Genomic DNA, 23,530 nt, shown 5'->3' on the forward strand with positions numbered 1-23,530 from the left:
GATGGAGCACCCGGGCACCTTGTACCGGGGAAACTGCGGCAACCCGCCAGTGGCCATGTTCTTCTTCGTCAGCTACATCATCATCTGTTTCCTCATCGTGGTCAACATGTACATCGCCGTCATCCTGGAGAACTTCAGCGTGGCCACTGAGGAGTCGGCCGAGCCGCTGAGCGAGGACGACTTTGAGATGTTCTACGAGGTGTGGGAGCGCTTCGACCCGGACGCCACTCAGTTCGTGGAGTACGACAAGCTGTCGGACTTTGCAGACGCTTTGGACCCACCGCTGCGAATGGCCAAGCCCAACCACATCCAGCTGATCAAAATGGATCTGCCCATGGTCAGCGGGGAGCGCATCCACTGCCTTGACATCCTGTTTGCCTTCACCAAGCGTGTCCTGGGAGAGGGCGAAGGCTTGGACCTCCTCCGGGGCCAGATGGAGGAGCGCTTCATGGCCTCCAACCCCTCCAAAGTCTCCTACGAACCCATCACCAGTACCTTGCGGCGCAAGCAGGAAGACATGTCTGCCGTGGTGATCCAGAGGTCCTTCAGGTGCTACCTGGCCCGACTCGCCCTGAAGAAAGCAGCAGAGCTCTACAAGGAGCAGCCTAAAGGCAGCGTGATGTGCGAGCTGGAGGACAAGGAGGTGCTGGTGATTGGGAAGTTTGCGGACAACTCCACCTCCACAGAGAAAATGGACATGACGTCCTCCACCGCCTCGCTGCCTTCGTACAACAGTGCCACAAAGTCGGAAAAGGACAAATATGAGAAAGAACAGAGGGAGAAAGAGGACAGAGAGAAAGATCTAAGAGAGCAAAATAAACAAGTGAAGAAGAGGAGAAATGATGGGTACTAAGACGTTTGCTTTGAAGGAAAACTTGTTTACAGTTTTGGATTATCGATGTATGCTAAATGCTAATGTGTTGGTGTAGGGTGTGTGGTGGTGTTGGGTGCTAGGCCAAACTGATATGTAGCTAGCTAAGGCTGAGGCCAGAGAGCAGGGTTGGAGCCATTTAAGGGGACTGTTCCAGGGGGTTACATAGTAACAAGGCAGGGGAAGATTATTGTTATGTATCACTGCCAGGAGTAAGTGAAAGACAGCTACTCAAAAAGCCGCTGCGAAACCGCTTGTGATTTTCTGTTGAGTGTTACTATCTGACACACCTGTGTATACTGTGAAGTTTTCTGTAGCTAGTGCTGCTGCTACCATCATACATCCAGTGTCTTGAATAACAGTCGCCGTGTTACTTAAGGTTCTTGCATTTTTGTATAACTTCTTTTTTTTTATGGTAAGGAATGTTTTATCGTGCAATTGTGAGAATGTGTCCACTGCTTTTCAAGGTTTGAAGAACACCATGTACAGCAAAACTCAACTACTTAACAAATCCATGTTCCAATACTAACACCACATGCGTTTTGTTACTCCCAGAACTCTTTGTGCTCAGGCCGCAGTTTTCGTGTATCCCTCTGGGAATAAGCATAGATACTGTATATGTAACTAACCGGGTCTCCTGCACACCACAAGACTGTGCTATCCCAGGGAGGTAAGGTCTGAGACCAGGTCCTCAGATCTCAGGCAAGGTTATTTATCACGTGAACGTTACATTATGCACACGCTTAATTCCACAACCTATCATCGGTGACACTTGGCAAAGATATATCTTGTACCTCTATATGATTTGCTGTTGTTCTCCCCACGCTGTTTCTATGAACACGCCCATGGACACAGAGATCCTGAATGTATGTCAACAGATCCATTGGGAGGGATTCAATGAGATCTTCTTCATCTTCGTAGACCTTCATTGTCACAAAGCAATGTGTCTGATCTGACAGATGTATTTTAATCTCTCTCTCTCTCTCTCTCTCTCTCTCTCTGTGTCTCTCTCTCTCTCTCTGTGTCTCTCTCTCTCTGTGTCTCTCTCTCTCTCCACTCCTTGTTTCTGTCGAAACGCTCTTGTAAAGAAAGGTGACTAACAAAAATATAATAAAGGGAACACATTGATGGTCTTTTTCAACGGTGTCTAAATCCATTATAATATGTGCATATGACACCTGGCATTGAGTTTAGCACTTGTCTGTACTGCACTCTGTACTCATAGTTCATGAATGACTTTAATTCAAAGTCTGATTGTTTCAACATAGTGATTTGTTTTGGTTTATAAATAGTATGGTGTACTATATAGACCCACAGTGTGCATAACACTTCCATTTGATGTAAGAGCACTTTTTTAGCTTTTAATGGCCACCCCCAAAGGGTATTATGTGAGCGTGTGTGTGACTGGGGGTCTACAGTTTACTTGTATTACAAGTATCATAAATAGTGCTTCTACTGTAGCTACTGTTGCTTTTTGAAGTAAGGTTTAGGTTGCCATTTTTCTACAACTTGTTTTACATTCTGCACACATTGACACATGAAACACGTGTACATTTCTGTAGATATGAGCCATAAAGCAATTGGCAGCCATTTTTCCTTCAGGTAGTGTGTTAGTGAAGGGCATGCAGGTCAGGGCTCGGATCAGCTCATCTGCTAACATGAATGGAAACATTCTAAAGAATAAGAACATATTTGTTTTTACACACCTGTTACTTTCTGATAGAGCTTAAAAGAGAAAGGTATGACGATTGCTGGATATTGCTGTATATCTGGTTGGAAGGGATCATCCATGTGGTTGAACTTCATGTTACACTGAAATGTATACATTTGCAAATGTGTGACAAGTGACATTTTTTGTTAGAACCAAAGATGTGACCACAAAACACAAAATCAAGATTTCTAAAATAAAACCGATTTTGGAACGCATTCGTTGTACACAGAATATTTTCAGTCAGATGAAACTGTTGCGTTATGCAATCTATTGTTAGCAGGTTGAATGGTCAATAGGCAGCTGGGAGACATACTGTACATGAGCTGTATACAGAGGGAGAGAGATTGAGATTACCCCCGCCCTTACTGCCTCAAAACACTTTGCTGAACCTGTCGCCAGATTCCCCCCTGCTGTTGCTTGGCAACCTGACATCACAGCTCCCCCGCTTTTGATTGATCAGTAGTGTTTCCTGACTGCCTACCCACAATACCTTGTTGCGAGCAGGCATACCCTTCCCAACCCCTTTCCTTCCCTCCTTTCCTACATCAGAAATAAACACCATGATCAGAAGCCATGTAATACACTTATTATACTGTACAGTACTACAGTATATGCATAGTATCGATGAACTGCCTTCATATCCCTGCACTTTAATCCATACAAGTCTTTTGTGAGGTGGGAAGACGGGACCAATTTACACCCTAACCTGCCTGCCACCAAAGAGAGGACTCCCTGCAAAACAAGGTCAGTGGCTCCACCTAGAGGTGGGGAGACACACGAACAGTCTGGGTAGCACTTCTGGCTGATTTCAATGAGCTTTTTCAATAAACATGTTCTATGAGTGCTTGTTGACTGGCTCAAATCATGCAGTAGGCTGAACTTATGTGCTCAATTAACTACTCAAATTATGTCATTATAGTAGGTTATTATGTCTGTTGAACTCTTGAGAATAATTTCCATGATTACCTAGCAATAGTTGCTCAGCAACAGCACAAATGGGCAATAAACAATAACCCCCCATAGGCAAACACAGCAAGCAAGGGAATTTTGGTTTTGTCATCCAGTTCCATTGAGTCAAACCGTACAACCTATTATCATTTATTGTATTTGTATTATGTAATTGTAATAATATTTTAATTAATGTACTAATGATTATTTCAATGTTGTCAACTGAACTCCTCATTAAGCCATAATTTAGACATGATTAAATCTGTCAACTATCCAGGTATAGAGGTATAGCATGGGACTAACATCTAAAGACGTTGATTTGACAGTCAGTTTCAAACCTATGACCTTGTTCCTAATGTATTTTCTGAACATTTCTCAATTCTCTACAATCACTACTTTTGAAGGTATGAACAAGATCGGAATAGTATTAGCTATAACTGACATTATACTAAATAAAAATACATACAGTGCCTTCAGAAAGTATTCAGACCCCTTGACTTTCCCCACATACCTTATTCAGCCTTATTCAAAAATGGATTAATACATTTTAAAAACTCAGCAATCTACATACAATACCCCATAATGACAAAGCAAAAACAGACATGTTTGAAAATGCATTAAGCATAAACTGAAATACCTTATTTACATAAGTATTCAGACCCTTTGCTATGAGACTCATGTTTCCATTGATCATCCTTGAGATGTTTCTACAACTTGAATGGAGTCCACCTCTGGTAAATTCAATTGACTGGACATGATTTTGAAAGGCACACACCTGTCTATATAAGGTCCCACAGTTGACAGTGCATGTCAGAGAAAAAACCAAGCCATGAGGTTGAAGGAATTGTCAGTAGAGCTCCGAGACAGGATAATGTTGAGGCACAGATCTGGGGAAGGGTACCAAACAAATTTTTGCAGCATTGAAGGTCCCCAAGAACACAGTGGCCTCCATCATTCTTAAATGGAAGAAGTTTGGAACCACCAAGACTCTTCCAAGAGCAGGCCGCCTGGCCAAATTGAGCAATCTTGGAGAAGGGCCTTGGTCAGGGAGGTGACCAAGAACCCAATGGTCACTAACAGAGGTCCAGAGTTCCTCTGTGGAGATGGAAGACCCTTTCAGAAGGACAACCATCTCTGCAACACTCCACCAATCACGCCTTTATGGTAGAGTGGCCAGACAGAAGCCACTCCAAAGTAAAAGGCATATGACAGCCCACTTGGAAGTTTGCCAAAATGCACCTAAAGCCTCTCAGACCATGAGGAACAAGATTCTCTGGTCTGATGAAACCAAGATTCAACTCTTTGGCCTGAATGCCAAGCATCACATCTGGAGGAAACCTGGCAGAATCCCTACGGCGAAGCATGGTGGTGACAGCATCATGCTGTGGGGGTGTTTTTCAGCGGCAGGGACTGGGTGACCAGTCAGGATCGAGGGAATGATGAACAGAGCAAAGCACAGAGAGATCCTTGATGAAAACCTGCTCCAGAGTGCTCAGGACCTCAGACTGGGGGGCGAAGGTTCTCCTTCCAACAGGACAACAACCCTAAGCACACAGCCAAGACAACGCAGGAGTGGCTTTGGGACAAGTCTCCGAATGTCCTTGAGTGGCCCAGACAGAGCCTAAAAATGTTTTTTTCTTTGTCATTATGGGGTATTGTTTGTAGATTGATGAGGAAAACTGTTTTTTTAATCAATTTTAGAATAAGGCTGTAACCTAACAAAATGTGGAAAAACTCAAGGCGTCTGAATACTCTCCGAAGGCACGGTACATCCTGGAATAATCCGTTACTGAGATCATTTGCATTACCTATTGTAATTTTTTTTTTACCTTTATTTAACTAGGCAAGTCAGTTAAGAACAAATTCTTATTTTCAATGACGGCATAGGAACAGTGGGTTAACTGCCTTGTTCAGGGGCAGAAAGACAGATTTGTACCTTGCTAGCTCGGGGGTTTGAACTTGCAACCTTCCGGTCTTGAGCGCAAGAGAGCAGTCTTAGCTATGTGTTACCCTGGGAAACAGACACATTCCGGAGAATCCGTCTCACTCTGACTCTGTGGGCGGGACAGACAACATGGCACTGGTTTTCTCTGGGGATTTCAGAGGCTACATTTGGAACTGAAAAATGGGTGTTGACAAACAAAACAAAAACTATAAACTGAAACCGCAATATTTATGTGTATTTAGATGTACATGTTGTCTTCCTTTAATAATTACAACAATACATTACATGTATGATTCATCTTGACAAAATGTCAAGGTCATAATAACCCGTAAGCAAAATGATTGACAAGGGACACAATTATTCCATTGGTTATTTATTCTCAAAGTCTGATGTTTGTGGAAAAAGGAACAAATGTTGGTGTAAAAAAGAAGAGACAAACAGAGAAAATCTATTTTAGGCCCCCAGTTTTAGGCAGTCTTGATAAACAAAGAGACATTCTGGAACAAAACTAAACAGAACAGGACGTCTGTGTCCCAAATACCCTATAAGGGTACTACTTCAAAAGAAGTGCACTATATAAGGAATAAGGTGCCATTTGGGACAAAGTAAATAAAATAAAAACATGAGCTCTGTGAACTTCAAGGCCTTCATGACACAACAGACTGCTGCGAGAATTAATCACAATAAAATACCCAGTTTCACATTTACCACAATATAGACTACAAAATCATATCTACAGCAGAATACCAGAGACGGGTACAGACATAGCTTACTTCACTATAGATCACCTGAACATGAACGCTTTGGCACCCTTACGCTACACACCACCTCATTGGCTGACGTGATATGATGTCACAGGATGGGAGAGAGGAGAGAGGTCATGAGAGCAAGAGAAAGAGAGCGTGAGAGAGCAAGAAAGACAGAGAGAGCGAGGAGAACCATAAAGGGGCTAGATGAAGAGACTGGATACATAGAGAAAAGAGAGAGGAGACAAAGAACACGCTGTGATGGAGTAGGTCCATTCCTTCCTCAATCCCTCCAGTACCCCCTGCATACTGTAATAACAGTACTGGCACTGTACTGACCTGTATATAAGAACGTTATATAACTCCATTCTCCTGTTTCTTTTATTTTCTTCTTCTGTCGCATTTCATGTGTTTTATTTCTCATCTGTAATACTACCGTTATTGTGCATTTTTGGTAAAGAGCCCCCAATTAAGGTTCTCCCTGTACTGTTTTACACCTGCTGTGTCCTGTGCATGTGACAATAAAGCTTGATAACAAATCATAATAGCAGCACTGAAAATATAGCTTGTCTCATGAAATTTAGCAAAGACGTTTAAAACGATTTCAAACGACGTACATCTTCCAAGTTTCATGGTCCTTTTGAAATTGGACCTAAATGTAATGGTACGACTAGAGATGATTATAGTCTGTGGCTCTAACTACAGTATCTTGGAGTGTTGTCCAATCTAATGTAAAGTATAAATGTTACTTAATTTGTTTCATTTTGACATTCTCACTGTATATATATATATATATATATAAAAACTTTCATTTTTAAACAGGGTGTTTCCTTTTAACAAAATACATGCAAAGTATTCAACATCTATGAGACAACACAAATAAACACGAGACCAACGCTTAATAATTGTAGTACTTCAAAATCGTGTTGATTTGTCATCAATACTAACCACAGCATGCTCGCATTATCAAAACATACATAACATTACATAAACGTTGTATAGCCATAAATAAACTGCGGCTATATACATTTTCCAGTTGACCCCATATAAAAGTTCAATCTACTAAGGCTGTGACTATACCAGTATCGCAATATTTTTTCCATGGCAATTATTTTATTTTATACACGAAGCAGACAAAACTCTTTGGTCTTTTAAAAACCTGCTATATGTAAATACCGCGTGCGATAGTATGGGAAATAAATACATGTGAGTCTGGGTGACAACATAATGTTTATTTCCAACATTAGGGCTGTTTTCCGCAAATAAGTGAAATCCGCTTCGTGTTTTGTTTGTTTCATTGCCACGCTACCAACAAGTATTGCGTTACTGATATCGTCCAAGCCCTAGCGTCTATCTTAGCTCATTCATTTAACTCAAATAAGATGATCTTTTCATTTTCCCATTCGACATGGTTATATTGTTGAAATAAGGAATCATTTTGTTTAATTCTAACTATTTCACAGTCATCGTCCAAAAGCTGTTAGACACTCAGATCCAGGACATGGAAACTGTGTGCGCAATAATGTGCAAAGATCCTTCAGAGGCAAAACCCCACAAATTGCCTTTGCAACCTAATCGTTCACTTTAAAAAGGTACATTCATCGGGAGTTAAAAACAACAAACACTGTCCTTCAGGTTCTATTCAATCAAACGGGCGACCCGGTTTCTAGGATAGGTCAAAAACAGCATTACTCCTGTACAGAAAATGAATTGATATTGACATCATGTAGTTTCACTGGTAAATGGATACTTCAGGATTTTGGCAATGAAGCCCATTATCTACCTCCCCAGTCGGATGAACTCATGGATACCATTTTTATGTCCCTGCATCCTTCATCCAGTACAAAGGAAGTTAAGAGGTAGTTTTGCAAGCCGCTGCTAACTAGTGTTAGTGCAATGACTGGAAGTCTATGGTCACAGCTAGCATCTGGTACCATAGACTTCCAGTCATTGCGCTAACGCTAGTTAGCAACTTCTTTCAAACTACATGCAGAGACTTAAAAATGGTATCCACAAGTTCAACTGGATCTGGGGAAGTCGATAAAGGGCTTCATTGCCAACATCCTGCAGTATCCCTTTAATTAAGTTGGTCAGCACATTAATCCAAATGTACATACTTGCTGCAAAGGAATGCTAATTTCACTTATCACACTAACCAGTTTCATTGAACTTGCCACAAGTCTACCTGACACTATGCTAGTGACTAGTGTTAGTCTCTAGAATTGGTGGATCCCTTTTATTCTCAGGCAGGAGAGAGGATGCCTCAGCCAGCCCGTTGACAGAACGCCGGCTTTGCTGCTCCTCAGTCCCCAAAGATACCTCAGACCGTGTGCTATTCTTCAGTGACAGTGTAATATCATTACCGTTCATGACTGTCTGAAAGGCAGATTGACAATTATTGTCATAAGTCTTGTCCTGGAGGCAGAACTGAGCGATTCCCTTTAGATAGGCCAGCTGCTGAGTCAAAATTGGCTATATTGTAAAAATAGATGAAAACAAAAATGTGCTTTTGATCTTAAGGTGAGGGTTAGGCATTAGGGTCAGCAGTGTGGTTACGTTTAGGGTTAAGGTTAGGTTTAAAATCTGATTTTATGACTTTGTGGCTGTGCCAGCTAGTGACCACTCTGCAGAGCTGCCTCTAGAACAAGATTCATGGTGAAAAACACTAACCTGTGTCTGATAGGGCTGCTCATGGTGTAGTGTACTAGTCTCCCCACTGTGGGGAGTGTTGCTCTGCTGCGGGGCTGAGGAACAGGCGTTGGCTGCTGGTGCTTTGTCAGTGTGGGGGAAATGCATATACAGTCGCTCTATCTGGCTGAGGTGGTCTGTGTGCGGCTCGGAGGTGGTTTTAGGCTGCTCCTGTGACACGACCGTGGGGCCATCCGTGGCCCCCTGCCTATTGGGGAGTGAGAGGGGGAGTGAGGAAGCTTCATTAGGGGCTTTGGGTGTGGGGTTCAAGTTGGCTGAGTTGTCCATCTGGTAGTACCCTGATGAAGGGTTGTGGTAGTATGAGTTGGGGTTAGCGTGGTTGGTGTTGGTGTGTGTGACATCAGTGTAACCCAACACAGAGGAGAGAGGAACCACCTCTGTGTGAGAGACTGGGGGTCCACTCACCCCCTCCTCCATAGACTCACAGTCATCTTCCTCCTCCTCCTCTTCTTCCTCCTCAGAGTCACTAGTGTGCAGGCTGTCGGTGCTGCAGTCAGAGAGGCCGCTACATAAACTACTACCATCGTCCTCATCCTCGTACTCCTCCTCATCGTCTTCCTCATCTTCGTCTACTTCCTCTTCTAGATGCTGCTCTGCGTCGCTGGCGCTTGGCAGGTGCATGATGGGAGCCTGCAGGACTGGGATGTTGTCAGACATCAGGGGATACTGCAGAGCACGCTGGACAGGGACGTTGACTGGTAGTTCTCCATGGTAACCATTGCCATTGGTGACCTGTGGTTGTTGTTGTTGCTCACGGCTCTTTTCCAGCTCCAGCTTCATGATGGTGTGCAGGAAGTGGGTGCGAACACGGATGGGGTTGAACTCGATGCGGCCTGTGCTGTTACTGCAGCCCTCCTTGCTGCAACCGCACGGGAATGACATTCGATCTACCTGCACAGACAGACAACCAACGCCTCAGTGAGCCTCCAAAACTGGACGGTTCCGATTTCCAATGAATAACTAACACATAGACAGAGGCATAAACATAGCAGACGGTCAAACAGACAGACAGACAGACAGACAAGGAAAAAGACAGGCAACCAGCCAGGCAAACATCCAGCCAGCGAATAGCAGGCCAGCGGGCCAGCTATCATTTAACAGGCAAACATACTGACAGAGGTAATTCAGGAGACCCTCACCACAGCTCCATTTACCTGGCACTTGATGCCGGCCAGGCTGCAAGCGCAGGTCGCGGGGTTGCACAGCCCCCTGCAGTCACAGCCGCACTCCTCCCGGGACACCCGGATGGCCCGCAGCTCATGCTTCTCCTCCACGTCGATGCGTCGCACCCCGGACTCCCGGAGGAGAGCGCGGCGCCGCCTGGTGGTCATTGGCTGCAGGAAGAAGTACTCGTCCACCTCCGTGTTGTCCAGGTCAATGTCGTCCTCTGAGATATCGTCCAGGGTCAGCGACTCGGCCTCGTCCGACTCAACAGTGCCATTATTGGTCAGCTGGAGGAAAATCACACGAGTAGATGGTGATGCTCTCTAGCGATGCACACTGAGTATACCGAACACCTTCCTAATACTGACCGCTTGTGTTAGCGCATCCCCTTGTGTTGGATTAGAATCACTGCGATAACGCAGCTTAAAGTGCTAGTGAATACACTGAATAAATACATTATAAACAACGTAAAGGTCATTTTGTGTAATTTGTGTATTCATGTAATTTGTCATTAACCTTGAATTCATAACCTAGTCCTAATGCCACCCTGCTTTCCTGGTTATCCCCGGCTTACAAATGGGAAAACCTTCCTTTCTCATCTCTCTGCTATGTTAGCTGATTTCTAGCACAAAAATAGTTGGCATGCACCACATCGGTGTACAATGTAATGCACTTGGAGAAGTGCCACTGTGAATGCTTTACGCAATCTGTTATTAATAAACTGCCTCTGCCACTGCACTGCTGGATACTTTAATACAATGGCATTAAAGGCAAACCTTTAGTTAGACGGAGTTGACTACCTTAAGTTTGATGGGGGCTGACTAGGCAGAGTTGATTACTTTGAGTTAGATTCACTACCTTTAGTTATATGGAATTGACTAAAGTTGACTAGCTTTAGTTTGATGGAGAACTAAAGTTGACTACATTTAGGTTGATGACGTTGACTAAAGTTGACTACCATTAGTTTGATGGAGTTGACTACCTATAGTTAGACAGAGTTCACTACCTTTAGTTGGACTAGTGGTTCCCAAACTTGGGGTCGTGACCCCATGTGGGGTCACCTGATATTGAAATGGAGTCGTGGGAAAATTTCCAAAATCCTGAAGAAAAACAGTGTTCAAATGTTTGGGGTCACTTAGAAATGTCCTGGTTTTTGAAAGAAAATCACATTTTTTGTCCATTAAAATAACAGAATACAGTGTAGACATTGTTAATGTTGTAAATAACTATTGTAGCTGGAAACGGCAGATTATTTTTGGAATATCTACAAAGGTGTACAGAGGCCCATTATCAGAAACCATCACTCCTGTGTTCCAAAGGCACGTTGTGTTAGCTAATCCAAGTTTATCATTTTAAAAGGCTAATTGACCATTAGAAAACCCTTTTGCAATTATGTTAGCACAGCTGAAAACTGTTGTCCTGATTAAAGAAGCAATAAAACTGGCCTTCTTTAGACTAGTTGAGTATCTGAAGCGTCAGCATTTGTGGGTTCGATTACAGGCTCAAAATGGCCAGAAACAAAGACCTTTCTTCTGAAACTCAGTCTATTATTGTTCTGCGAAATTAAGGCTATTCCATGGGAGAAATTGCCAAGAAATTGAAGATCTCGTACAATGCGGTGTACTGCTCTCTTAACAGAACAGCACAAACTTGCTCTAACCAAAATAGAAAGAGGAGTGGGAGTGCACAACTGAGCACGAGGGCAAGTACATAAGTGTCTCACAAGTCCTCAACTGGCAGCATCATTAAATAGTACCCGCAAAACACCAGTCTCAATGTCAACAATGAAGAGGCGACTCCGGGATGCTGGATACCTTATGTCAGACTAATTTGCAATTGACTGTTATAGCCCCATATTAAAAGTATGTGATGGTCACAAGAATTTTCAGATATCAAAATGGGGTTCTGGGCTAGAAAAGTTTAGGAACCCCTATGTTAGATGGAGTTGACTACCTTGAGTTTGATGGAATTGAGTTTCTCCTCTTTGAGGTGGTCTCGCAGCATGTCTCGGTGGCTTCTCTCCTGCTCCACAGCGAACTCCCCCAGAGTGTAGCGCTGCACCCAGCTGTGGCGTGTGGACATGCCCAGGGTGCTGCCGCCCTGCGTGGGCACGCTGGTGAAGCCCTGGCGCCGGCTGAAGTAGTACACCGTCACACTCTCAAAGTGCACATTGTGCACCCGCAGGCGCTTTTCACGCCTCAAGATAGAAGCGGCTGTTAGAGGGAGGGAGAGAAGGAGGGAGAAGGAGAGAGAGGGGGCATTTAGAGACAAAGTATCACTATAGAAAAGTTTTACTTAACCTTTATTTAACTAGCCAAGTCAGAACAAATCAATCACAGCCAGATGTAATACAGCCAGGGTTTGAACCGGGGACTGCAGTGACACCTCTTGCACTGAGAAGCAGTGCCTTAGACCGCTGCGCCAATCGAGAGCATTGCTGTTATTGATATCCCTATGGACCCTTTGAGTGAGTTCTAGCATCTCTAACATCCTAACCTGTCATCTAAAAACCCACAGGGAGCAGGAGCTGGGGGAGATCACCCCCTATGACTCCTAAAGAGAGATGAAATCACACTACTCCCAAGAGTTACTTCCTGTTTCTCCCTATCATTCTAATACCGCTGAGGCTCTCTATGCTGGTGGTGCTTGAAGGAATCCCAGCTGATTTGAAAAGCAGTAGGTGAGGAAGAGGTTCTCGTAACTGGGAGTTTTTCCACTGAAAAGATAGAAGGCTACTCACTAGCAAAATGTAAGGCGCTATTTAATTCACTTGGGGTCAAATAGTTGACAGTGTTGTCCAAAGTTGGAAAAGCTGGCTTTGTTAGTTAAGCAGTCAAGTACATGCAAGCTGGGTAAGCAACTCACGGGCAACGGGGGTGGAGGGGCCGGGGTTGACGCTGTCGCTGCTGTTCCCGCTGTCGCTGCCGGCGGAGACCTCGTCATCAGACCCCCGGAGAGAGAGGCAGGGGGAGGGGCTGTCCACCTCCACCTCCTCAAACTTCCTCTTCAGGATCCCACTCATCCTGCCGTAGTTCTAACACCCAACGTCTGCCCCTGAGAGAGAAAGAGAAAGAATGTGGTAAGAAATGTTATTACCGTTATTGCACAAGAGTGTACATGGTTCGCTGAGCAAACCCATGCTACTGTACATGGTTGCTCAGTTCATGCCATGGTGGGCATTGATCTCTCCCAACAGGTATAGGACGATGAGGTAAGGTAAGTTGCTAGCTAGCATTAAACTTATCTTATAAAAAACAATCAATCAATCAATCATAATCACTAGTTAACTACACATGGTTGATGATATTACTAGTTTATCTAGCGTGTCCTACGTTGCATATAATTGATGCGGTGCGTATCGTTGCTCCAATGTGTACCTAACCATGAACATCAATGCCTTTCTTAAAATCAAATACACAGAAGTATATATTTTTTAAACCTGCATATTTAGCTAAAAGAAATCCAGGTTAGCATTCAATATTAACCAAGTGAAATTGTGTCACTTCTCTTGCGTTCATTGCACGCAGAGTCAGTGTATATGCAACAGTTTGGGCGGCCTAATTTGCCAGAATTCTACGTAATTATTACATAACATTGAAGGTTGTGCAATGTAACAGGAATATTTAGACTAATGGATGCCACCCGTTAGATAAAATACCTAACGGTTCCGTATTTCACTGAAAGAAGAAACGAGGAATAAAGCTCTTCGTTGTGCGTCAAGCATTGCGCTGTTTATGACCTCAAGCCTATCAACTCCCGAGATTAGGCTCGTGTAACCGATGTGAAATGGCTAGCTAGTTAGCGGGGTGCGCGCTAATAGCGTTTTAAATGTCACTCACACTCTGAGACTTGGAGTGGTTGTTCCCCTTGCTCTGCATGGGTAACGTTGCTTCGAGGGTGGCTGTTGTCGTTGTGTTCCTGGTTCGAGCCCAGGGAGGAGCGAGGAGAGGGACGGAAGCTATACTGTTACACTGGCAATACCAAAGTGCCTATAAGAACATCCAATAGTCAAAGGTCCTATAATAACTACAACCTAAAACTTCGTACCTGGGAATATTGAAGACTCATGTTAAAAGGAACCACCAACTTTCATATGTTCTCATGTTCTGAGCAAGGAACTTAAACGTTAGCTTTCTTACATGGCACATATTGCACTTACTTTCTTCTCCAACACTTTGTTTTGCATTATTTAAACCAAATTGAACATGTTTCATTATTTATTTGAGGCTAAATACATTTTATTGATGTATTATATTAAGTTAAAATAAGTGTTCATTCAGTATTGCTGTAATTGTTATTATTACAAATAAATAAAACAAAAAATAGTCTGATTAATCGGTATCGGCTTTTTATGGTCCTCCAATAATCGGTATCGGCGTTGAAAAAGCATAATCGTACCTCTAACCACTATCTACTGGATTTATTGGCTGTGTCACGTCTACTCCCACTCCTCCCCTTCGGCGTTTGACGGGTATACTAACCACCGGTCCTGGGATCCATCATTACACACACCTGGCATCAATCATTACGCGCGCTTACATGTCATCATTATGCACACATGGACTCCATTACCTCACTTATTACCTCCCCTATATCTGGCACTCCCTTAGGTTCTTTCCCCAGTCGGTATTATTCCTGTGTTTATGAATAGACTCTACTGTTGTCTCGGTTCATGGTTGTTGTTTTATTAAATGTTTCACCTGCTTCTCGACTCTCGGCGTCTCTGTTACAGAATACTGACTACAACAATGGAAGCAGCAGGAAAACAGAGTATCTCCCAGACGGTCGGCGAGCAGGGATACCTTCTACGTCAACACCATGACCAGCTAGTACAACGGCTATGGAAGAGGTTCTTCACAGTGTGCAACGTCTTGAACATACCCGGAAGCGTTGCTGTCAACTAGCGTAGGATACTCTACAACCAATTGACCCAGCGAACCGGCACAACCAGCACATTTAGCAACCCGCTCAGGTCAGGGAAGCCTGTTTGTCCCTCCCGGATAAATATGACGGCACCCCATCTAAATGCCGTGGCTTCCTACTTCAGTGCTCCCTCTTCCTAATGCACCAAATGGGAGCCCCCACCACCGAGAGGTCCAATGTTGCCACGGTTATTTGGGAGAGTGTTGGAATGGGCCACGGCCGTCTGGGAGAGGGGAGTAGGAGCTATATTCATGAGGGGATCATGACTCTGTTCAAATGCATCTTTGATTGTCCCTGGAGGGCAGAGGGGGGTGAGTGCCTACTCCAATTACAGCAGGGGGACCAGGCGGCTGCCTAGTTTTCGCTCACGTCCCGAACAGTAGCAGCATCCAGCGGATGGATCGAGTGGGTGATTCGTACGCTATTCAGAAGAGGTCTGCACCAGTAGGTCCAGATGGACCTGGCCTGTCGATGACAACCTCTGCTTGAATGCCCTCATTGTGATGGCCGTCCCTCTGGATATCCTACTTCGGCAGCTCATCGCTTCTCTCAGTGAACACTCTGGATCAGAGCCTGAACACATGGAGGTAGGGGTCACATGCCTCCCCGTAACGCAGACGGAGCCAGATGGCGTTTTGTCTGTATTGTGGTCAAGGACTTCCTAATCTGGGATCCACAAGAGCAGAGTCACGTGATCTTCCACCTCCTGGGGCAGGAGTGAGTATTCCACCTTCATCACTTTCTGTTAAACTCTTCTTGGTGTCCATCATACTAGTTGACTGTCCCTCATGTACTGTGTCTACAGCATTAGTGGATTCCGGTGCCACAGGGAACTTTATTGACCAGACCCTTGCCTCCTCTCTTAACATCTCATACCCCCTCTCCTTTCCCGGTTCAAGCCCTCAATAGTCGCCACTAGGATCCGGAACCATTACACACATCACCCAACCACTCACCCTCACCGTGGAGTCCATTCATCAGGAGAACATCACCTTCTACATTACCAGTTCACAAGATCTCCCTTGGCTTCAATGCTATAACCCCACCATCTCATGGTCGCGAATGAGAATCAGACTGGTCACCCGAATGCTGGTCGGAGAGTCCTGCGGTTGCCCTTCAGCCCAACAACCCAGGTATACCAGGACCTGGAGGAGGTGTTCTCCAAGACCTGTGCCACCTGTCTTCCTCCTCGTCGCCCCTGGGACTGTGCCATCAACCTGCTGGCAGGGTCTGTGCCTCCTCGCAGGAGCATCTACTCTCTGTCGGTGGCTGAGACCCAGGCCATGGAGGATTACATCCAAGAGGCGCTACAACAAGGATTCATCCGCACGTCCTCTTCTCCTGCGTCAGCTGGCTTCATCTTTGTGCCCAAGAAAGATGGAGGGTTATGTCCATGTATTGATTACAGAGGACTCAATGAAATCAGCACAAAGTACTATTACACTCTCCCATTGTTTTCCGGCAGCTGTCGAAAAGCTCCGTGGGGCCCGTTTTATTTTATTTTTTTAACCAAATTGGACCTGCGGAGTGCAAACAAGCTCATCCACATCCGGGAGGGGGATGAATGGAAGACTGTTTAGCACAATGTCTGGTCACCACGAGTACTTGGTGATACCATTTGGCTTAGCCAATGCTCCATCAGTGTTTCAGGCATTCGTTAACTTCTTGATGCATCCATCCCGTTAGCGGGATCATTTTCGTCAACACCCGCTGACTTGCAGTGCGCTAAATTCAAATTAAATTACTAAAAATATTTAATTTTCATGAAATCACAAGTACAATATAGCAAAACACAGCTTAGCTTGTTGTTAATCCACTTGACGTGTCAGATTTCAAAAAAGCTTTTCGGCGAAAGCTATCCAAGCATTTATGTTAGGACATCTCTCTCAGTAGACAAAACATTACAAACAGATAGCAGCAAAGTAGATTGGTCACGAAAGTCAGAAAAGCAATAAAATTAATCGCTTACCTTTGATGATCTTCGGGTGTTTGCGCTCACGAGACTCCCAGTTACACAATAAATGTTACATAAAGATTATTTTTAAATCCAAAAACCTCCATTTACAGGGGATACCCACAGAACCTTGTCGCCCTTCAAGTAGCCTCCCGTAACCGGCGACAGTGCGCACAGGAGCCAGGAGACATTCTACCCGACCAACGACCCAAACCATCAGCCGAGGTACAGTTACCCGGGAGAGGAAGTCACTATCGGAAACACGAAGCCCCCTAAAGGATGCTACTCGATTGTCAAGAGAACCTGTGCCACGGATTAGTAGGGGAACAGTGCCAGCCATCCCCTAGTCTCGCACACAAATAGATTCAAGGGAGGGCAGTCTGAGCATGCACCGAGCCGAGACATACAAGACAACCAACGTGAGTATCTTGGGGCATGGTCGCGAATCCGAACCCGGCATGTTAGCCTTCGTCGTTTCGGTAGCGTAAGCCAGCTTACTTATTGCTTTAGCCAGGCCAAGCAATTCGAAGAATAACTAATTGTTTGTGATTGGGAAACGTATGAGAATCGTACACACTTCAGCACACAACATTCAGGGGGTGAGCACTCTCTACCACTACGGGACAGTCGAGATGGCACAACGTAAGACAGTCTCGTGTTCCAATTGTGTTTTCGCCAGGGTGCGACTCCCCACAGTGTGTTGTACCCAAGTTGACTGACTGAAAGGGAACACACATCAAGGAATGCACACACATGTAATCACCTGCACTCTGCGTGCACACACATGTAATCACCTGCACTCTGCGTGCACACACATGTAATCACCTGCACTCTGCGTGCACACACATGTAATACCCTGCACTCTGCGTGCACACACATGTAATACCCTAATACCCTGCACTCTGCGGGCACACACATGTAATCCCCTGCACTCTGCGCGCACACACATGTAATCCCCTGCACTCTGCGCGCACACACATGTAATACCCTGCACTCTGCGTGCACACACATGTAACCACCTGCACTCTGCGTGCACACACATGTAATCACCTGCACTCTGCGTGCACACACATGTAATCACCTGCACTCTGCGTGCACACACATGTAATCCCCTGCAATCTGCGTGCACACACATGTAATCCCCTGCACTCTGCGTACACACACATGTAATCTCTGCACTCTGCGTGCACACACATGTAATCACCTGCACTCTGCGTACACTCACATGTAATCTCTGCACTCTGCGTACACACACATGTAATCTCTGCACTCTGCGTGCACACACACAGGACTCATAGAGGGATGCTTTAGACATAATACACAGATGTTGCAGTGGCAGCCCTGTCCCCCCCCCCCCTTCCCATCCCCACTCCACATACAGTACAGGACATCTCGCTGTCATACTGTGTTCAACCGTGCTGCATCTTGCCCAGCCATCTTGTTTCAAGAGGACCACAATGGAAATAAGTCCCAGTCGTTGTTGTGTGTTATCCTCCATGATGTTACTCATGTGCCTGTATGGCTTCTCAAGTATTATGTGTTCTTGTTTTTTGTTTTTAAATGGTGGAGTGAATAAACTAAACTAAAATTCAAACACAACCCCCCACGGTGACAGTATGGGGAGATGGTGGGAACTGGGTAAGGGTTTCCGTGGCTACAGCCAAGCACCATGTACCGACTTCCGACACTTCATTTCAGTCATGTATTCTCATTCCCATCTTCAGAATCCAGCACTCCGTGCACCATGCTGCCTATTCCTTGAAAACCCGGTGGTGGTTGCCATGACAACGGTGTCATCATATATATGTGAGACATGTTTAATTAGGACAGTCGTCGCCTGTTTTAGACAGTATGGATACTATGTGCAAAACAATACCACTTAAAACGGTGGTTTACTGTCCACACAAATCCCAATCTCATAATAAATGCCTCCTTACTGATGGCCACACAACAGGACCTGAGGCTGCGAGCTTCTCCCTCTGTGAACTGGTACCGGATGACATCATACATCACAACAGAACAGAACACAGGAGCAGACTACCCTGCAATGGTAGTGAGAGAATAGGTGGAGGGAGACTCGCCCTCCCCTTCGCTCGCTAAACACATCTCTCTCTCTCTCTCTCTCTCTCTCTCGGAAGAACAGTAAGCTGTGCAGCAGGATATACACTGGGAACACAGCGTTGCATAAGCTCCCTCCACACCAGATGCTACACATAGTGTCCTGTGCTGAATGGATCCCATTCGCAAGTTCCCCCCATAAAATGTAAAAGTACCAAAGGTGAGGAAATATTACCACCACACTTCAATAATCTATGTGACCACTGACTGACCTGTGTCGTATCGCCTTGCAAACTCCAGGAATCCTCTAGCGCTTCCCCACATTATTCACTACATAAACGTCCACATCGATAGGGCTCCCAGAAGAACAGACCTTGCTGCTACCCTCTTACTCTGCTGTTTAGCTCCCAGGAGTCTGTCTAGGGTTCACAATCTTTCTCTCAATTCAATTCAAGGGGCTTTATTGGCATGGGAAACATGTGTTAACATTGCAAAAGCAAGTGAAGTAGATAATATACAAAAGTGAAATAAACAATAAAAATGAACAGTAGACATCACACGCACAGCAGTTCCAAAAGAATAAAGACATTTCAAATGTCAAATTGTGTTTATATACTGTACATTGTTGTAATGATGTGCAAATGGTTAAAGTACAAAAAGGTCAAATAAATCAACATAAATATGGGTTGTATTTACAATGGTGTTTGTTCTTCACTGGTTGACCTTTTCTTGTGGCAACAGGTCCAAATATTGCTGCTGTGAATTTCACCCAGTAGATATGGGAATTCATCAAAATCAGGTTTGTTTTCGAATTCTTTGTGGATCTGTGTAATCTGAGGGAAATATGTGTCTCTAATATGGTCATACATTTGGCAGGAGGTTAGGAAGTGCAGCTCGGTTCCCACCTCATTTTGTGGCAGTGTGCATATAGCCTGTCTTCTCTTGAGAGCCAGGTCTGCCTACGGCAGCCTTTCTCAATAGCAAGGCTATGCTCACTGAGTCTGTACATAGTCAAAGCTTTCCTTAAGTTTGGGTCAGTCACAGTGGTCAGGTATTCTGCCACTGTGTACTCTCTGTGTAAGGCCAAATAGCATTCTAGTTTGCTATTTTTTTTGTTAATTCTTTGTGTTTGTAATTGTTTGTGTTTGTGAACAGGGCCCCAGGACCAGTGTGCTTATTGGACTCTTCTCCAGGTTCATCTCTCTGTAGGTGATGGCTTTGTTATGGAAAGTTTGGGAATCGCTTCCTTTTAGGTGGTTGTAGAATTTAACATCTCTTTTCTGGATTTTGATAATTAGTGGGTATCGGCCTAATTCTGCTCTGCATGCATTATCTCTCTCTACCCCCTCTCTGCCTCTCTCTGGTGTTGCTTGCTGTCAGCTTTCTCAGACAGTTTCTCTCTCCCCTCTAGCTCTCTATCTCGCTCTCTCTCACCCTCCGTTTCCACACAAAGACTCGTTAGCTTGTGCTGAAGTGCCGAAGCCTGACTGGGGTAGAGGAGGAAGCCCCTGGAGATCACATAAAGAGAAAGAGGATAGAATGAAAGAAGAGGGGGGAGAGAGAGGGGGGGTGTAATCAGACAATTTCAACAAAATAGCAAAAAGGGCAAGGAGACAGATCTGCAATAAGAAATCTCCCTTTTATAATCACAAACCCTGCACTGCCCCCTGTATAACAGACAGACACAACAACACTGTGTCACTTTACAGGCTCAGGTTGCCACAAATAGCATGAGTGACAAAGCTTAGTGGGAAGCACCGATGCCAGTCCTGACCCTGTCCACAGACACTCAGTCTCGATTATGAATACGGGCCAACTGTCAACTCAACTTAACTCACTGCCCTAAAATACCCTTTTGCATCTCCTCTCTTCCTCTCTCTCTACTTCCCCTTTCCTCTCATCTCTACTCCTCCTCCTCCTACATTCATGTTTGGATTCATTGGGTTAATGGTGTGTGTGTCATACAGCAGAGAGGAGCCCTGACTCACTCACTGCAGTGAGACTGGTTGAATTAGCGCTAGGCTAGCTAACCAGCCTCCATTCAGCATCCAGGCAGGGAGGTTGAGAAATGAAGCCCACTCTAGATTCTAGAATGACCTCACAGAGAGGGTCAGTTGAATGGGATTCTTAAAGGAACGGCCCCTAGTGTCATCTGGCGCTGAAGAAGTCTACTGCCACAGACATGCACGCCCCCATGCACACACTAACACACACAGAGGCAGGCAGACACACACAAAGACACACAGACCTGTTTTCACCTCTGGGTACAGGGAGTACAGGGGAGTAGGGCTGGGTAAGGCAGGGGGCTGGAGGGGACTGAAGGAGATGTGAGGGAGTTGACTTTGTGGAACAATGTTTCCTCTTCCTATCCACCCACCCACCCACCTACACAAATGTGCTCTTTCTTTCAGTTGAAAATGTTGCTGGATTGCCAGAATAGAGAGAGAGAGAGAGAGAGAGAGAGAGAGAGAGAGAGAGAGAGAGAGAGAGAGAGAGAGAGAGAGAGAGAGAGAGAGAGAGAGAGAGAGAGAGAGAGAGAGAGAGAGAGAGAGAGAGAGAGAGAGAGAGAGAGAGAGAGAGAGAGAGAGAGAGAGAGAGACTCTAAGAGGAAAATCTAAAATTAGACTAGGCGCCATCGAACAAATCACGGAACGATGCCTTTCATATGTTCTGCCATTATATTCCAAATAGACATGAGTCATGAGCAATACCAGACAGAGGGCTGTATCTCCCTTATTCAGAGAGCTGTATCTCCCTTATTCAGAGGGCTGTATCTCCCTTATTCAGAGGGATGTATCTCCCTTATTCAGAGAACTGTATCTCACTTATTCAGAGAGCTGTATCTCCCTTATTCAGAGGGCTGTATCTCCCTTATTCAGAGGGCTGTATCTCCCTTATTCAGAGGGCTGTATCTCCCTTATTCAGAGGGCTGTATCTCCCTTATTCAGAGGGCTGTATCTCCCTTATTCAGAGAACTGTATCTCACTTATTCAGAGAGCTGTATCTCCCTTATTCAGAGGGCTGTATCTCCCTTATCCAGAGGGCTGTATCTCCCTTATTCAGAGGGATGTATCTCCCTTATTCAGAGGGCTGTATCTCCCTTATTCAGAGGGATGTATCTCCCTTATTCAGAGAACTGTATCTCACTTATTCAGAGAGCTGTATCTCCCTTATTCAGAGGGCTGTATCTCCCTTATTCAGAGGGCTGTATCTCACTTATTCAGAGAGCGGTATCTCCCTTATTCAGAGAGCTGTATCTCACTTACTCAGAGAGCTGTATCTCCCTTATTCAGAGAGCTGTATCTCCTTTATTCAGAGAGCTGTATCTCCCTTATTCAGAGGGCTGTATCTCCCTTATTCAGAGAGCTGTAGCTCCCTCATTCAGAGAGCTGTATCTCCCTTATTCAGAGAGCTGTATCTCCCTTATTCAGAGAGCTGTTCTCCCTTATTCAGAGGGCTGTATCTCCCTTATTCAGAGGGCTGTATCTCCCTTATTCAGAGGGCTGTATCTCCCTTATTCAGAGGGATGTATCTCCCTTATTCAGAGAACTGTATCTCACTTATTCAGAGAGCTGTATCTCCCTTATTCAGAGGGCTGTATCTCCCTTATTCAGAGGGCTGTATCTCCCTTATTCAGAGGGCTGTATCTCCCTTATTCAGAGAGCGGTATCTCCCTTATTCAGAGAGCGGTATCTCCCTTATTCAGAGAGCTGTATCTCCCATATTCAGAGAGCTGTATCTCCCTTATTCAGAGAGCGGTATCTCCCTTATTCAGAGAGCGGTATCTCCCTCATTCAGAGAGCTGTATCTCCCTCATTCAGAGGGCTGTATCTCCCTTATTCAGAGGGCTGTATCTCACTTATTCAGAGAGCGGTATCTCCCTTATTCAGAGAGCTGTATCTCACTTACTCAGAGAGCTGTATCTCCCTTATTCAGAGGGCTGTATCTCCCTTATTCAGAGAGCTGTATCTCCCTTATTCAGAGAGCTGTATCTCCCTTATTCAGAGAGCGGTATCTCCCTCATTCAGAGAGCTGTATCTCCCTCATTCAGAGAGCTGTATCTCCCTTATTCAGAGAGCTGTATCTCCCTTATTCAGAGAGCTGTATCTCCCTCATTCAGAGAGCTGTATCTCCCTTATTCAGAGAGCTGTATCTTCCTTATTCAGAGGGCTGTATCTCCCTTATTCAGAGAGCTGTATCTCCCTTATTCAGAGAGCTGTATCTCCCTCATTCAGAGAGCTGTATCTCCCTCATTCAGAGAGCTGTATCTCCCTTATTCAGAGAGCTGTATCTCCCTCATTCAGAGAGCTGTATCTCCCTCATTCAGAGAGCTGTATCTCCCTTATTCAGAGAGCTGTATCTCCCTTATTCAGAGAGCTGTATCTCCCTTATTCAGAGAGCTGTATCTCCCTTATTCAGAGAGTGGTATCTCCCTTATTCAGAGACCGGTATCTCCCTTATTCAGAGAGCTGTATCTCACTTACTCAGAGGGCTGTATCTC

At 44.9% G+C, this 23,530-nt stretch overlaps 2 protein-coding genes across 2 annotated transcripts in view; one reads left to right on the forward strand and one right to left on the reverse strand.

Moving 5' to 3' along the window:
- Nucleotides 1-2,000, forward strand: part of LOC135542623 (sodium channel protein type 2 subunit alpha-like) — a 45,912-nt gene extending 43,912 nt beyond the window's left edge. Inside the window, exon 27 of the mRNA XM_064969730.1 lies at nucleotides 1-2,000. This exon is cut by the window's left edge and continues 379 nt beyond it. Coding sequence (XP_064825802.1) covers nucleotides 1-853 — 853 coding nt within the window. The 3' untranslated portion in view covers nucleotides 854-2,000.
- A 6,255-nt stretch (nucleotides 2,001-8,255) lies between these two features.
- Nucleotides 8,256-13,695, reverse strand: LOC135542624 (cysteine/serine-rich nuclear protein 3-like). Its single transcript, XM_064969731.1, has 5 exons — nucleotides 12,960-13,695; nucleotides 12,048-12,307; nucleotides 10,085-10,381; nucleotides 8,888-9,821; nucleotides 8,256-8,593 (listed from the first exon to the last, which is right to left on the reverse strand). The coding sequence occupies exons 1-5, from the start codon at nucleotides 13,114-13,116 to the stop codon at nucleotides 8,418-8,420; spliced, it is 1,824 nt and encodes a 607-aa protein (XP_064825803.1). The 5' UTR covers nucleotides 13,117-13,695; the 3' UTR covers nucleotides 8,256-8,417.
- Nucleotides 13,696-23,530: the final 9,835 nt, after the last annotated feature.

The sequence above is a fragment of the Oncorhynchus masou genome, chromosome 6, assembly GCF_036934945.1.
Source record: "Oncorhynchus masou masou isolate Uvic2021 chromosome 6, UVic_Omas_1.1, whole genome shotgun sequence".
In the NCBI taxonomy this organism is placed as follows: domain Eukaryota; kingdom Metazoa; phylum Chordata; class Actinopteri; order Salmoniformes; family Salmonidae; genus Oncorhynchus; species Oncorhynchus masou.